At 43.1% G+C, this 15,491-nt stretch overlaps 9 protein-coding genes across 9 annotated transcripts; 5 read left to right on the top strand and 4 right to left on the bottom strand.

Moving 5' to 3' along the window:
• Positions 1-1,492, top strand: FOA43_001221 (uncharacterized protein; the record flags this gene model as incomplete). Its single annotated transcript, XM_038921543.1, has 2 exons — positions 1-4; positions 201-1,492. The coding sequence occupies 2 exons, from the start codon at positions 1-3 to the stop codon at positions 1,490-1,492; spliced, it is 1,296 nt and encodes a 431-aa protein (XP_038777471.1).
• Positions 1,493-1,524: 32 nt separating this feature from the next.
• On the bottom strand, positions 1,525-2,647 carry FOA43_001220 (uncharacterized protein; the record flags this gene model as incomplete). Its single annotated transcript, XM_038921542.1, has 2 exons — positions 1,525-2,386; positions 2,643-2,647. 2 exons carry the CDS (start codon positions 2,645-2,647, stop codon positions 1,525-1,527), a joined length of 867 nt encoding a protein of 288 aa, XP_038777470.1.
• Positions 2,648-2,677: 30 nt separating this feature from the next.
• Positions 2,678-3,157, bottom strand: FOA43_001219 (uncharacterized protein; the record flags this gene model as incomplete). Its single annotated transcript, XM_038921541.1, has 2 exons — positions 2,678-3,126; positions 3,151-3,157. The coding sequence occupies 2 exons, from the start codon at positions 3,155-3,157 to the stop codon at positions 2,678-2,680; spliced, it is 456 nt and encodes a 151-aa protein (XP_038777469.1).
• Positions 3,158-3,343: 186 nt separating this feature from the next.
• Positions 3,344-4,345, bottom strand: FOA43_001218 (uncharacterized protein; the record flags this gene model as incomplete). The annotated part of the gene is made up of 1 exon (XM_038921540.1): positions 3,344-4,345. One exon carries the CDS (start codon positions 4,343-4,345, stop codon positions 3,344-3,346), a length of 1,002 nt encoding a protein of 333 aa, XP_038777468.1.
• Positions 4,346-4,803: 458 nt separating this feature from the next.
• FOA43_001217 (uncharacterized protein) lies at positions 4,804-6,033 on the top strand (the record flags this gene model as incomplete). Its single annotated transcript, XM_038921539.1, has 1 exon — positions 4,804-6,033. One exon carries the CDS (start codon positions 4,804-4,806, stop codon positions 6,031-6,033), a length of 1,230 nt encoding a protein of 409 aa, XP_038777467.1.
• An 878-nt stretch (positions 6,034-6,911) lies between these two features.
• FOA43_001216 (uncharacterized protein) lies at positions 6,912-8,639 on the top strand (the record flags this gene model as incomplete). The annotated part of the gene is made up of 1 exon (XM_038921538.1): positions 6,912-8,639. One exon carries the CDS (start codon positions 6,912-6,914, stop codon positions 8,637-8,639), a length of 1,728 nt encoding a protein of 575 aa, XP_038777466.1.
• Positions 8,640-8,822: 183 nt separating this feature from the next.
• On the top strand, positions 8,823-10,337 carry FOA43_001215 (uncharacterized protein; the record flags this gene model as incomplete). Its single annotated transcript, XM_038921537.1, has 1 exon — positions 8,823-10,337. One exon carries the CDS (start codon positions 8,823-8,825, stop codon positions 10,335-10,337), a length of 1,515 nt encoding a protein of 504 aa, XP_038777465.1.
• Positions 10,338-10,885: 548 nt separating this feature from the next.
• On the top strand, positions 10,886-12,569 carry FOA43_001214 (uncharacterized protein; the record flags this gene model as incomplete). The annotated part of the gene is made up of 2 exons (XM_038921536.1): positions 10,886-11,492; positions 11,764-12,569. The coding sequence occupies 2 exons, from the start codon at positions 10,886-10,888 to the stop codon at positions 12,567-12,569; spliced, it is 1,413 nt and encodes a 470-aa protein (XP_038777464.1).
• Positions 12,570-12,710: 141 nt separating this feature from the next.
• On the bottom strand, positions 12,711-14,732 carry FOA43_001213 (uncharacterized protein; the record flags this gene model as incomplete). Its single annotated transcript, XM_038921535.1, has 1 exon — positions 12,711-14,732. One exon carries the CDS (start codon positions 14,730-14,732, stop codon positions 12,711-12,713), a length of 2,022 nt encoding a protein of 673 aa, XP_038777463.1.
• Between the last annotated feature and the right edge of the window lie 759 nt (positions 14,733-15,491).

Below are 15,491 nucleotides of genomic sequence, written 5' to 3'. Positions count from 1 at the left end.
ATGAGTATCATAATTCACGGATATAATCTTTGTAATTCTAACAATTGCATAGCCAAAGGAATGTCCAACTTTTCACTTTTTCTAATCTTCCTCGAGCATCGTAAATTCTCAATCTGAAGGGTATTCGAGGTCTCAATTTCAACAGGTTCATTTAAAAGGTCATCTCTCATTATTGTTATTATATATGCTGTCTAAGAAAGTCCAACTTGGACTTGGACTTATGGGGGCGTACTGCTCCTATTCTGGGTACGTCTACTTGAGATCTCAAATGGAGATTGAGCAGAGACAACAGATCTACCAGAGTTTGTTAACACAAGGACTCCTCGATCAAAAGGTGAGGCTACTTGATCCTCGGTTTCGAAGCCTACGTATATTAGGAAGGTACGAGAATCCGTTTCCCGAGTATCGTCCTCAAACGTTGTTTGAGTTTTTCATTATGAGATTTATAGAGCTTACTCATTATGGACGTCGAGGAGGTTTGCCTGTTGACCCGAAGAGTCTTAAAAAGACTCTTCCTTCGGCGTATCCTGACTTAGACTTGATTTTAGCATCCAGACGTGGCGAGGAATCTGTAAAGGGCCATCCAGCGTTGCCTCCTTTGCATAATAGGATGTCATATACCTGGCTTGGCCAGAGCTGCGGTCTATTGCAGATATCTTCACTATCATTTTTACTGGATCCGATGTTCCAGGATCACCTTGTTAACAAATATTTTGGTCCGCAGAGGTATGTTTCTGCTCCAATTGGCTTGAACACCCTCATGGAAAAGACAGACGGTGCTCCTGAGTTTGTATTGGTGTCACACGACCACCCGGATCATTTAGATCCTGATGCTATCTCTTTGATAGGAAATAGTAGTCAATGGATTGTTCCCATTGGTTTAGGAAAGTATCTGAAGGACAGGGGAGTCAGCAATGTGATTGAAATGGACTGGTGGGATAGACTTCCACTAACATTCGAGAAGAGTTCGGATCGTGTCACTTCTCACTATGAAGTTGTTTGTCTACCGTCGATGCACTGGGGAGGTCGCACATTAATGGACTCAAACTCACGGCTCTGGTGTTCCTTCATGGTGTTAAGAGATGGGAAAGCGCTATTCTACCATGGTGGAGATACTGGTTATACAAGTGAGCTCTTCAGGAAACTAGGAACAGAATTCGGTCCTGTAAAATTTGCTGCTCTTCCCATTGGCCAGTACAGCCCCCAATGGCATCAACGACCTCGCCATGTTTCTCCAAGCGAGAGTGTTCAAATAATGAAAGATCTTCAGTGCCACAAAATGGTCGGAGTTCATTGGGGAACATTCGTACTTAGTTCAGAGAATTATCTCGAACCGGCAAGACAATTGAGGATGCTTGCAAGAAAGGACAATAGACCAAACAGTATAATAGTTCCACAGTGTGGAAGAACCGTTGTGATGGATACTGCAAAGATGGATTTTGATCACGATGAGAAGGCGGCTAAAGAGGGGGAATCAGTGGTGTATCAATAACTGTACTTTTAGAATGTATATAGATATGCATATTAATGGGTGACATTCTTCACTTTTTCTAGGAAAGCATCGTATTCGTTGTCTGCTATGACGAATCCATGTTTACCATCCTCAGGAAAGCTCTTAAGTTTGACCTCCTCTCCGTACTTGTTCAAAGCCTTGACTGCCTGAGAATGAAAGTTCATGTATTGCTTAACAAATCTGCCTGTTTTGACATCCATCATTCCAAGCAAGTCAGAAAAAACAAGAACTTGGCCGGTGGTTCCACATCCAGAGCCAATTCCAATAGTAGGAATATCCAAATGCTCAGTAATAAACTTGGCCACCTTATGAGGAACACACTCGAGCACAATAAAGCTACATCCAGCATCCTGTAAAGCCAAAGCATCCTGGTAAATTTTGACGGCACTATCAGCCGTCTTTCCCTGCACTTTATAGCCACCATAGGAATTGAATTTTTGAGGCTGTAATCCCAAATGACCAGTAACGGGGATTCCTAGCTGACAGAGCTTTCTGATTCTATCAACCATCTCCACCCCTCCTTCAATCTTCAGGGATCCTATTTTTCCAATTCTCATAAGTTTAACGGCAGATTCAATACACTTAGAATCACTGCTCTCGAAAGACCCAAACGGCATATCTGCCATAACGAACTTGTTATTGACTCCCCTCATAACAGATCTACAGGCATAAATGTACTCATCGAAGGGGATCTCGAGCGTAGATCTGTAACCTTTAGCCGTCATAGAAAGTGAATCTCCTATAAGAATCATATCAACATTCGGTGTAGAGTCCGCAATAGCACCGGATATGAAATCGTGAGCAGTGATCACAGTAAGAGGATTACTAGGAGCACGATATTGCTTGTAGACGTCCGCCAATGTAGCCTGCCGTCTGACCGGAGCAATAAAGTGAATCTGGCGAACTAGTCGGGGTAGCTTGGATACGGACATGAGTGTGGTACAACCGGAAAGATGGATAGAATAATACAAGAGAGTACATAGTTAGCATCTACGGACCTCGCGAGAATTTCCATATTGATAGATCTTGGTTTCAATCGTAGAGAATCTCTAATAAATAGTGCCTTATAAATATATAGCTTTATACTTAGTATATCTAACAGACCTTGAGTGTTAGCAGTAGCTCATACTCCATAAATATAATAAAGTGGTGGTGTCATTACGCTTATAGCTTCCCCTTCAAGTCCTCTCGCGCGTACTTAGCACCGCAGTATCCACAGTGTGCGACCATATCCTTATCCAGGTTGATATACACTTTAGGGTGTCCCTGCATTCTGTCAGTACCGTTACAAACGGCAATGCGAGACTTGATGTAGTGAATAGGTTGTTGAGCAGTCAACTCAATAGCAGCCTCTCCAAAAGGCTGCTTGGAAAGATCCATTCCAACGAATCTGAAGTCATTTTTGTACACTTCTTCTCTGGATCTTTGAGATTTCGACCATGTAGAACTTCTATTTGGTGCCTGCGAAAAGCTTCCTTTTGGAATGACGGCAATCCTCGGGTCGAGTTGCTCGGCTACAACAGATGGGTTTTCCTCAGTGATAGTAGCAGCAGAAGCCTTCGTGGCTTGCTTCGAAACCTCTTTGGCAGCGGTTTGTAGAAACCTTTTACCACCTGTTTGACTTAATCTGAGTGAACTGAACATGCTGAACTTGATCCCACCAGTCAAAGCTGTTTACAGTCTGTCACTGGACTTTTTTTTTTCTCTTCCTATTCGCTGCCATTTTACAGGGTAAAAACTAAAAAGTTTAATGGGCACAACATCATTTATGCATACATTTAAGCCTCAAAGGCTTACTGAGGAACCCACCGATTATTATATGTAGTGAAGTTAAATAAAGCCAGAACTTCCACCCATGAACCCAGGTCCACCAGGACCACCAGGACCACCAGGTCCACCAGGTCCACCAGGTCCACGAGACCCACGATACCCACGAGACCCACGGGACCCGCCAGGATTCCCAGATCTTCGAGATCCTAAACCCATATCCGGAGGTAATCCCTCTCCTGCCAAATTCAAATCATCGTTAGGTCCAGCGAGGGGCTCATCGTAACGAATTCGCCCAAGCCCAGCTGGACCAGCAGGGGAACCGCCACCACCCAACTCCGGCCTAAACAATGGATCGTCTGCCGTAGGATGCATACCACCTGTGCTGGAAGAACTGTCACGTCCAAGAGGATCCAATGATGGATACTTGGTTCCCCCAGGATACAAATCAGCATCGCCAAAAGATCCCTGATGACTTTTCGGTATGCTCAATTGACCGTGTCGACTTGACTGGATCTGCAACTCATCGTCGAAACCCGGTGGAGCCATGTTGGAGGGAACTGGACTTGCCCGTGCACGGACAGACCCCGAGCTTCGCGGCACAGAGGCCGTCGCCCCCTGGCGAAGACCCTCCGGTGCGCGCGTACGCGTATTCACCACGTTGTCCCTCGGCGCAGCGACATTGGAATCCCCGCTTAAATCACCCGCGTGTTCCAAATATGCATCAAAATATCGCCTATATGTCACCATCAGGTCCCTTGACAAACTCTTCTTGGACTCTTCATTTAGCTCCAAAGGAAATTTCCCGTACTTCGTTATATCCACCCGTATGACCTGAAAATACTTAGAGTCACCGTCTTTGCTTTCAATGTCAATTACCACCGAATTTTCTTCGCCCTTCTTTCCGTAAATCTCTATCTTGTATTCTCCCGTCTCAATACTATATCCTTCTTTATGTATCTTGCTCCGAACATTGGATAGCACATCCAATGACTCATAGCTTTCCAAATAATCGTGCACAAACGATTCCCTTAATAAGTCAACCAATAAATTGTATTTTGTCATAGTTGAAGGAAGATAATAAATGAATCACCGGATGAGCAACCTCAAAAAAAAAATCGGTTGTATCAGTCAGTCTTTAGCAAGGCTTTAGCATGGCTCGCCAACGAGAGACAGACCCCCACAATATATTAGTCAGGCTGGCTCTCCGGCCCCCATGGCGCCCGCTTCTTTTCCGCACCTCGACGCGACGCTCACCGAAATCCTACCGGACCATCCCGCAAACCCGATCTGTACTATCAAAATTTTCTTCAACTTCCTGCACCAAGTTTCCTGATCAAACAAAATGTCCAAACAGAGTGGAGTCTCGTTTTTTCCAAGGTTTTCTTTTTTTTACCATAACCAATTTTGTCTGCATCCCCAGCTCATTTTGCTCAAACAAACATCTTCTTCTTCATTTAGGAGTCTTCGAGCATTCCGTTATCTAATTTTCATTAATCGGCTTTCTCTTGTTTTCCCCAAAAATGACCACTGCAGTACCACTTATTTACTCCTTCCCGGAATTCGGAGGAGTTGCAGAGGCCGTGGCAGATTTGATCGTTACTGCCCAGAACAGAGCTCTTTACGGTGACAATAACTTGGCCACAAGTGCTTCTGCTACAGCCAGCACGTCCAATAGCAATAGTAACAGTGGTGTTAGCCTCAAAGAAGATACAGATACCCAAGGGCAGTCTCCGCAACCTCTTTCAGAAATCTCTGCTCAGTCTCCTTTTCCTCCTCATCACCATCATCACCACCATCATCATCATCATCACCATCATGACAATGAAACAATAGTCGAACCTACAAGACCTGAAACGAGCGATACCAACGATGACGATAACAACAACAAAAGCACCACTGGAAAACCCAAAGCTGCTCCCAGATCGGCTCTTTCCGCCTCTGGCTTCCAGATTTCCTCACAACCTATTACCCCTTCAACCTCTGGTATGTCTATAAACGGCCATTCCAGCGCTACATTATCAGCGGGAGCTGCTGCTAGGAAGAAGAAGAAAGAGGTGGAAAGGCGGTTCCGAATTGGCTTAAGTGGAGGTTCACTAATTAGTGTTCTTCATGAAGGCTTACTCAAAAGAGATGATATTGAATGGGGCAAATGGGATATCTATTTTGCTGACGAGAGGTTGGTTCCCTTCAGTTCGCAGGAGTCTAATTACGGTAAAGCCAAAAGACAGGTGTTCGATCTGGCAGATACAAAGAATAAGGGCTATCCAAAAGTGTTTCCAATTGATGAGGCTCTTATAAACGACCCTCAGGAATGTACGGACTCTTATGAAAAGACCCTTATCAAAGGATTTGCTTCTAAAGATTCCGTTAAGCTCCCCATGTTTGATATTATCCTTCTAGGATGTGCCCCAGATGGTCATGTGGCATCCTTGTTCCCAAACCAGGAGACTCTCAGAGAATCATGTGCTTGGTGCGCACCTGTGAAAAATGCTCCTTCCGGACCTAATCAGAGAATAACGCTAACGGTTCCCGTGATTTGTCATTCGCACATGGTTGCCTTCGTCGTGGAAGGTGCCACTAAGGCTCCTGTTATCAAAACTATCATGGAGAGACCTGACAAGGGTTTACCTGCTAGTATCATTAATGAACAAGCTGCCGGCAGAATTGCTTGGTTTGTCGATGATGACGCTCTACAGGACGTGATCGGAATAACCAAGAAGAGATACAAATTTACGGCGAAGAATAAATGACGATGCAATCGTTATAGCTCTTTACAATATCTTATTGCATGGTTGGCCTTGCTTATTCCACTCTTTACTTACTTACCACTTTGTTCCTGTTGTTGTTGTTATACTTTTGGTGCGTTTTTGTTGCATTTTTTTTTGCCTTTCCTCGTTGTCCTGCGTTTCCATGCGTTTTCATATTTACTCCATACCTATGAAGTTAAGGTTTAGTCTTGGTTCTAGCTGAGTTAGCAGGGCGAGCCGGGCTGGCCGGATCTCATTTAGTATGGATTAGTTAAGTACACCCCTTTGTTTTTCTTTTCGTATTGTGTAACCTTTTAATGCCAAAGAAGTGTACATTCGATTCAATGAAGCTTGGCTTTTTTATCTTGGGTATTAATTTTTCGCTACTGAACTCTTGTCTGTTTATTTAATTGTTGACTAGTTTGCTTCTTCTTTTTGAACATGATGGTATGTACACTTTTTGAACACCCCGTACAATTTCTCCTTACTAACCAGCGTAGTGGACTTGGATATGGATGTTAGTCACGTTGGTGGTTTCTGCGTTGATTGTCAATCGATATATCAATTGGCGTAATCAACCAAAATATCTTGTTGCCACTCTAATCATCTCCCTTTCATTACCGCTTTCCATTGTCTTTCTTCTTCCGATTGATCTTATATCCACATTCTCTAACATTTATTCCCTTAAATTTGAGGACAATCCTTTCTTTCATCTCAAACCTAGCACCCTTGGTTTTCTTTGGAGGTTGAACTATTGGCTCACCTTCGCATTAACTTGGGTGCTATTACCATTTCTACAGTATTGGTTTGACTCCGGATACTACAAGAGGTCTGATAGGCTCAAAGAGTCTTTGAAGAATCTACTATGGTTTCAGCTGTTCATGTTCGCCTGTGGTGTGAGTGGCTTTGTTTACATCGTACTCTATCACCGCGATTGGCTGAACATCTCCTTTTTGAAAAGCCTTGTCATCACTATCAGTCACATATATGCACTTACCTTGGCTCTCTGGTTGATGGCATATGGTTTAGTGCATCTACCGAGGCAGATTTGGGAGAATGCCGGACATTACGAAGAACGACTACAGAAAGCATATATAAAACTTCCGGCTCTAAAGGAGAAGATGGAGGACTCCAAATTTGAATTGACTGATTTATCCGCCAGAATAGCCACTCTTGATGGTTTGGACCCTCCCATAGAGTATAGGGACTGGTGTTTGCAGCTTATCAGAGACGTTCCAGATGAATTCAATACTGGCAGTCAACATCACTCGTACACTTTTGCAACTGAGGATCCTTTGACTACAAGCGATATTACTCGGCATACTTTACACGAGCTTTCCCTCAAATTGCATAGGCTTAAGTGGAGTTATAACCATAATTTGATTACTTATGAGCAAAGGATTCATGAGACTATCCGACTTGAAGACGAGGTGAATTCTAAACACTTGGGAGAACTCAGCTATAGAGATGCGGGTGAATCGAGAGGTCACAACGCTTGGCTTACTAGAAACTCCAAGTATAACTACACTTGGGCTAACTACATAACGCCTATTGGCGGAACAGTTTTGGCTCTTTGCATAACGTTAATCTCTGTGGTGGTTGTGGAAAGTGAAATTTTCCATGGAATTCGCATCTCTTTGATAAGATTAGCAACAAATTCGATCACAAAACACCCTGCCGGTGTCAGTATTATGGCAATAATGGTGGTTTGCATTCCTTTCTTAACATATATGCTTGTTTGTGCCTTAACATCATTATTCCAGGTGAAGATTTTTGACATATACCACGTGGAATCTAATCAGAGTTCTGATCCGGTGTCCTTGATATTTTTTGTCAGCTATGCCTGTAGGCTTACAATTCCTCTTTCCTACAACTTTCTTATGCTATTGGACACAGATTTTGCCAAGGAATCCAGCTTCCAGAAGTTTCTTGGTGGCTCGATAAAATTGATCTCGTTAGGTAAGTTCTTGAATGATCTTCTTCCAAGACTTGTTGTCATTCCTATGTGTCTCACCTTTTTCCACGTTTGGGACAAAGTGAGGGACAAGCTGAGAGGAAATTTCCTTTTCGATTATTTGTTCGATGAATTTGACTTTTACGATTCTGATGAAAACGACCAGGATGAAAACCAGAACCAGAACCAGAACCAGAACCAGAGTCAAGACCAGGCACAGATACATATAAACAATGAAGACAACATTGGTGTCTCTAGAGACATCAGCTTGGCTCGAGAGGGTAAGCAAATCGTTCAGCAATATGTTGATGATGTTGATTATAATACTCCTCTTCGCACCTTTAACATTACCCAAAGAATGGTAGTAGTTGACGAAGCATCTGACTTGGAGACGTCCAATTGGTTGAGTCAAATAGGGGAAGGTGTGAAAGGTCTTTTCTCTAAATTGAGATTGAACACGGATGGTGTGGACCATCTACGTACGTACAATTTACTCTCTGGTCATGAGGGTGGTAGAATAGCGTTGGACGCTGACGATAGTAGAGCTTCGAGGATTAGTTCAGACTCCGGGATATCGCTAAGCACTACTTACGATTCAGACAATGCAATATTACCCGATGAGGATATTCGAAATATGGGAGACGAACAGAGGTGAGTATTATATATTTGTATAATTAATGATTCCGCATGTAGATCGGAGATATAAAGAGGGGGAAAATTAAGAAGACAATAAGAAAAAGTCGCTGCATCAATTCGAAGATCTGAAGAGCTCTCTCTCTATATATATATACTTTCTTTATAATCAGCATTCTAAATATACATCGAATATAATACTGTAATGAGAATAACATCAAACTTGTTTGGACTCACAAAACATTTTATGAGGCCTACGGCGGTAGGTTTTATGCAGATCCGGTGGATTTCACAGCATTTGATGATACAAACGTTGGGTAAGACATCATCTCCAGTCAAGTTCAATGTGGACATACTGGAAACACCATCTAGCTATGGTTACTTTACGTCCCGTGTGAACAGGCCATACAATGAAGATCGACATCAGATTGGAGTGTTGGACATTGATTTATCGCAAAGAAATGTGATTCCAGGGGGTTCCATTGAGGATAATATACAGTTAGAGGGCCGAGTGAATCAATTAGAAGGTCCTCATTACTCTAACTTCTACAAGAACCGTAAAGTGTTTAATTACAGCATATTTGATGGCCATGGGGGTGAAGAATGTAGCTCCTATTTAAGAGCACATCTTCTAGAAAGCATTGAAAAGTTCAAGATGACTGAAGGTACCATCAACTATCTCCTGGATTTTTATAGAAAGAAGATCGGAGGATACTGGAAACGTTGGATTCGAAGGGAGAACCAGCAGTTACTTCTTGCCATGGGATCACAGAAAAGACTTCGCGATAACGAGACGGGAGAGCTACTCTTCAGATCGCATAAGCTTGACAGTCGAGATAAGAAGCTTTGGCAATTCCCTGAGTTTTCAGAGCAAGTGACTCCGTATGAATTTTTGAAGCTCCGGATATTTCTTAGCTTCTTATACACAGACTACCAGTTTCTCACGTACGAAAATACGTTCAATCAAGAGCACCAGAAAGAAAGAGAACCACGACTCATAAATGCAGGGTCTACATGCACCTCTGCATTTCTGTACCCTTTAGATAAGGATGCTAGCAATCTTGATGGATACTATTTTCAGGGGGGAGTTCTTTCAAGACTTCTTGTAGCACAGGTGGGCGATACTCGTGCTATCTTATGTGACGAAAGGGGCGTTGCTCATGCATTAACTAGAGATCATCATCCTTCCAATCCCACCGAGTCACGAAGACTTACGAAATTCAGTGCGAATTTGATCATGACGGATTCCTTTGGTGAAGAGAGGTATTTAAATTTGGCCAACACTCGAGCATTTGGTGATATTTCTGCCAAAGATGTAGGAGTTTCAGCAGAACCAGAGTTCTTTGACTATCTAATAGGAGATCCAGTGAAGATGAAAGCATTTAAAGAGAAGAATAAAGAATATCTAGAACAAATGGGAGTGAAAGACTACGGGGGAAACGAATGCTTCATGGTGTTGGTATCAGATGGTGTTACCAATAATATGACAGACCAAGAGGTGGTAGATTTAATTACAACTTCATCCAGTGAGAAAGGATCCGTTTATGGAACGCCTCAGGAGGCCTCAAAGGAGGTTGTGAATTACGTAGAAATGGTAGGTGGCGATGATAACGCTACATGCTGTACCATCAGAATGAACGGCTGGGGTAAATGGCCTAATGTGGATAGAACAAAGAAGTTCAGAGAAGATAGATTGACAAGCCTGTTGAGAAGAACGTGATTTATTATATACAGGTAAAAATTAGATAACGAGCAAACTGATATATTCATTTATTCTTCGTCTGGACATAACTGAACCTCTTTCTTGTATGTGCAAACTCACCCAATTTGGATCCCACCATATCGTCAGTGATTTCCACCTGAACATAATCTTTTCCATTATGAATCTGAAATTTCAAACCGACAAACTGAGGAAGAATGGTGCATGATCTGGCGTTAGTCCTTATAGGTGTTCCATTTTTCCGAGCCAGCGAAAGAGGAAGAGGAACAACATGCGGACCTTTCCACGAGGATCTTGCTAATCTGAGTAGTGTAGCCCTCATAATGGTAACAAAAAAGAGAGAATAACCCGAACTGGTTGTGTGTCTTGCTGAACAAAAAGACCAGCCTTGTTTCTGGTATCTAACGTTTTTTTTTTTCTTAGCGCTATTTCACATAAGTTTGGGGTCCCCGGTTTTAAGTTTTCGGGCAGTGTTGTAGAAGCTAATTTATCTACTTTCAACGTCACACCAATCCTTCTAGACATCTCTGTACTCGGATCTACAATTCATGTTTCACTTGGTACAAAGCTTATATGACTCATGGAATGCCCGAGAGGAATATTCTGTGTTAATTCTAGGTCTTGATAATGCGGGAAAAACGACACTTCTGGAGGAGGTCAAGTCTCAGTACATAACTAGCTACAAGAAGCTACCACCAAGCCGAATTCTCCCGACTATGGGACAAAACGTGGCTACAATAAAGGTGAATAAAGTTAATTTGAAATTCTGGGATGTGGGTGGTCAGGATACTCTTCGAGAGTTATGGGATGAGTACTATGAAAAGGCACATGCAATAGTGTTCGTAATCGATTCGTGCGATAAGGATCGATTGGTGGAATGCTCCAACGCGTTGACTAAAATAGTGACAAATGACTTGGCTGAAGGTTTGCCTATACTAATGTTGGCCAATAAGCAGGATCTGGACTCGCCAGATAAGATGGAGTTGGCGGATATTAAGGAGATATTCAACCCTATAGCTGCGAACTTGAATGCACGCGATTCAAGAGTTCTTCCAGTGAGTGCCATAACGGGCGACGGCGTGAAAGATTCCATCGACTGGCTACACGTGCGATTGATTCGTAATAAGGCTAATAGACCTCCAAAATTCCGTATGTGTAAGAGGAAATGAGACTTGGCCATCATCTACCATTCATGTAAACTGTATGTATAACTGTACTAATAAAATGACATCTGTACACCGGTAAAATGGATGGCACCCGATGAGATGCTGAAGCGCGGACGACAGTTGAACCTTTTCATCAATGACCAGTAACAAGGAAGTGGTGTCTTTGTTATTTTACTCTTTGCACTATTGATTTGCTATGTTCATTTCCAGACTGCCAATACGCTCCTCCTTTTTGAAACTGCGGCATACGAGTTCTCCAGTGTCTGTGGCTTCGACTGTTCAACAGTTTCGATCTCTTTTCATACAGACTCAAGAGACACCCAACGAGAATGCACTCAAGTTCATTCCAAACGGTGCCACCATCCTTCCATCACCGAAAACGCCTACAGTAGAGATTGATGGCATCAAAGATGCTCTTCAGAAATCGGAACTTGCCTTCAAACTTCTTAGTATCAATAATAAGTGTATATCGTCGATTCTGCTAGGCTATGGCTTTATGACTGTGGTGAAAAAGACGGCTAGAGAGATGGGTAACGGAAAGGTTGAGGAATGGTCTGTGTTGAAACCCCAGATCTTTTCCATTCTAACAGAGCATCTTACTATGGGAAGGCCTATATTAACGGAGAAATATTACGACTATCTGGCCGACAAACTAGCCGCTCAGAAGCAGAAGGAAGTCGACGATGAAGCCGCCATCGAGGAGGAGGAAATTGAAGGTGAAGAAGATGCCGAGGACGAGGTGGAGAATTTGATTCAGGAGCTACTGACTACGAGAATTCAGCCTGCTATTCAAGAAGATGGTGGTGACATAAAGTTCATCAAATATGATGCCGATTCCGGTACTGTTTATCTAAAGCTTATTGGTGCCTGCAAGTCTTGCTCTAGCAGTGAGGTTACCTTGAAAAACGGTATTGAGGAGATGCTTAAGTACTACATTGACGAAGTAAAGGCTGTGAAGCAGGTGATAGAGGACGCCAGCTCTTCGGATGCACAGCCACCACAACAACAGCACCAGGAACCTCCCTCGAAGCATGACGAGTACGACGAAGTTCCTCCAACTTTATAAACGCATTTACATATAAATAAGGATATCCACATAAGATCACGCTACTAGCTACTTTTAAATTTGTACGTGTTCATTCAATCTATTTGCAGGATTCATTCGTTATGTCGGTAAAAGCATAAAGGCGCATACGGCGTTCCATCATCATCTCGAAACTTCCTTGGGATCGGAAGACTCTGGAGCAAGAGGTGTTACTGGTACGTAAGGGACATACGGGTAGTAGTAGTAACCACCGTATGGAACGAAAGAAGGATACTGCGAAGCATCAGAGGATGACATATCACCAAATCTGTCAACACCGTTTCTGCCTTTTCCTTTGCCATTGCTTTTACCTTTAATATTAGTGTCGTCGTTGTCACCAGCATCGTAATTCTCCTCGTCAAATGTAATCTGGGAATGATAGATTGGAGCTGAATCGGAAGTGGGAGAAAGCGGAATAACCCCTGGAAGCATATGCCCCATAGGACTAATCGGTCCCAGAGGTCCCAAAGGTCCCAAAGGTCCTACAGCATTCATAGCACTCATAGGACCCGCAGGACCCACGGGAGCCGCGGAGGGCATAAGTCCCATCGGAATGGCACCTACTGGACCCGCATTAGTATCCGTAGTTCCGTTCGGATAGCTGAGATATCTATAGAAACGGCCAAGATTATTCTGATTATAGTGATGCAGTTTTCCCCTTTGGAATTTGTTCTCTTTTCTCTGAGCAAAGGACACATTGAGAACATGCGTACTATCAATTCGGTAACCATTCATTGCCATGAGTGCCTTAGAGGCAAAGAGCGGCTTCTGAAAGCAGACGAAACCAAAGCCTTTAGATTTTCCCACCAATGACTCTGGATCTTTGCCTCTAGCATCGCGCGATCCTATCTGCTGATCAAGCAGACCATTACGCTTACCTTTTTGGTATGTGATAACCTTCGCCGAGACTATAGGGCCAAATTCTGTAAACAATCCTTCCAAATCTGTATCTGTAAAATCTAATGGGAGATGCGTGATGTATAGATTGGAATCCTGATAGTCGGGGCCTGCAATAGGTAGTCCTGCCACTGTTGGAACGATGCTAGAGTCCATCGCCAGCACAAACGGCGTAATTGGAGGGCCTCCCTTCTTAGAGTTAGATGTAGACAAGTCATCGTCATTGCTCCCGGATTCTGCTTCACTCACAGTTTCTACCTCACCAGCGGCTTCTGCATTACCTTCATCATAGCCGTCGGTACTAGCGATGGGTGAGATGAAAGAAAAAGCGTTAGAGTCGACATTAGATAGAGATGAAGGAGAAACCGGAGAGAATGAAGTGGCCTGTAAGTAATCCATACTATAATGCGAGTTCAAATTCTGGAATTGAAAGCGATCTTTCTTCCTCTCTGCCCTGGATATTTGCATCTCATAACCGGGAAGAATTTCATAGCCATTCATCTCCTCTTGTGCTTTTAAAGCGTCATCGTGGTACTTAAAGTTGATGAATCCATAGCCTTTGCTCTCCTGTTCATTGGTATCACTTGGAGGTAAAAAAACTGACTCGATGGTGCCAAACTTTTTAAATAGGCTATAAAGCTGATCTTTCTGGATTTTGGCAGGAATGTTCTTGACGTATATGTTTGAGTAGTTTTCCTTTTTGAGCTCCAGCTGCTTTAATCGATCCTTTTTGGAGACGTGGTGGTTAATAAATAAATTATTACCGTCGACATTGCAACCGTTTAGATGACTGATGGCTTCATCTGCCTGTACTTTATTGGCAAGATTGACGAAGCCATAGCCTTTGGAAAAACCATAGTCATCATAGATGATCTTACAAAGTTGGATGTCACCGTATGGACAAAAAATATCATAGAGATTCTCGGATGTGGTGGTGGGAAGGAGACCTCTAATGTACAGGTTTCCTGGGAGTTGTAGGTTCAATTGATGTTCAAAATCGAGAATCTCCAAGTCGAGTGGTTTATCAGATAGCTTCTCCAAAAAGCTAACAAAGTGATCGAGGTTTTCCTTGTTGTCAAAAAACTTGACAAAACAAACGCTTCCATCTCCTTGTGTAGTTCTTACCAACTCACAGGCATCCTGACAGAGAGCAAAATCATCTTGGAACTTAAGGACGGCCTCATCGATATTTATCAATGGATTATCTAATCGAAGAGTATAAAAGGGAGACGATGTTGGGGAGGGCATCGATAAAGAAAGACGAAAGGCAGATCAAAACTAACTTATAAACCTGAAGGCGATAAAGTTATCTCCGAAGCGGTTGCCGAAGAAAACGAAATAAAGAATGACGGAGAAAACGTAAAGAACGGGTAGTGCTAGCCAATCTGAGCACCAAAGACTAAAGACCAAATCCGTCTACTTGAGGAGAACAAGAAGATTACAGATATACAAAAAAAAAAAAGTGGAAAACAGAAGCACCAGATACTGAGAGAGACTGACTATTCCCGAGACTATAGTAGAATCGAGTCCCGGAACGCGAGGCAAAAACCTGAGTTGGTTTTCAGGGAGCTTCTTGCTTGCCAAAATCCGAGGTTCAGGTATCTGTGGCTCCGAGGAGCGAAAAAGCACTCTGACTTACGGAAGCGGGATTGAAAAAATTATTGGACGGGGAGATCGGATATTGGGCCGGCCGGCTTTCAGAAGGGAGATCAGCGAGGGTTAGATATATCCGTGGATATATCGGCGGATATGTGCAGCTGATGGGAGTAGCTGATGGGAGTAGCTGATGGGAGTAGCTGATGGGAGTAGCTGATGGAGAGCAGCAAATTCATAAGGAAGACATTCTACAGGCTCCGGCAGTTGAGCCACCAAATTTCGGCACAGGCAACGGATGCAAGCTCAAAAAATGGATTTGAAAGTTGATGATCGGCTAAATCGGATAGGATAGTGTTTTTTGGGAGAAAGTAATGTTGAGCTTTCCCAAACTGATACTTCCTAGCACGAGCA

Source organism: Brettanomyces nanus, chromosome 1, assembly GCF_011074865.1.
Source record: "Brettanomyces nanus chromosome 1, complete sequence".
Classification (NCBI taxonomy): domain Eukaryota; kingdom Fungi; phylum Ascomycota; class Pichiomycetes; order Pichiales; family Pichiaceae; genus Brettanomyces; species Brettanomyces nanus.
Note: the sequence above shows the minus strand (reverse complement) of the source record. Positions and strands in the feature narration are given on the sequence as shown.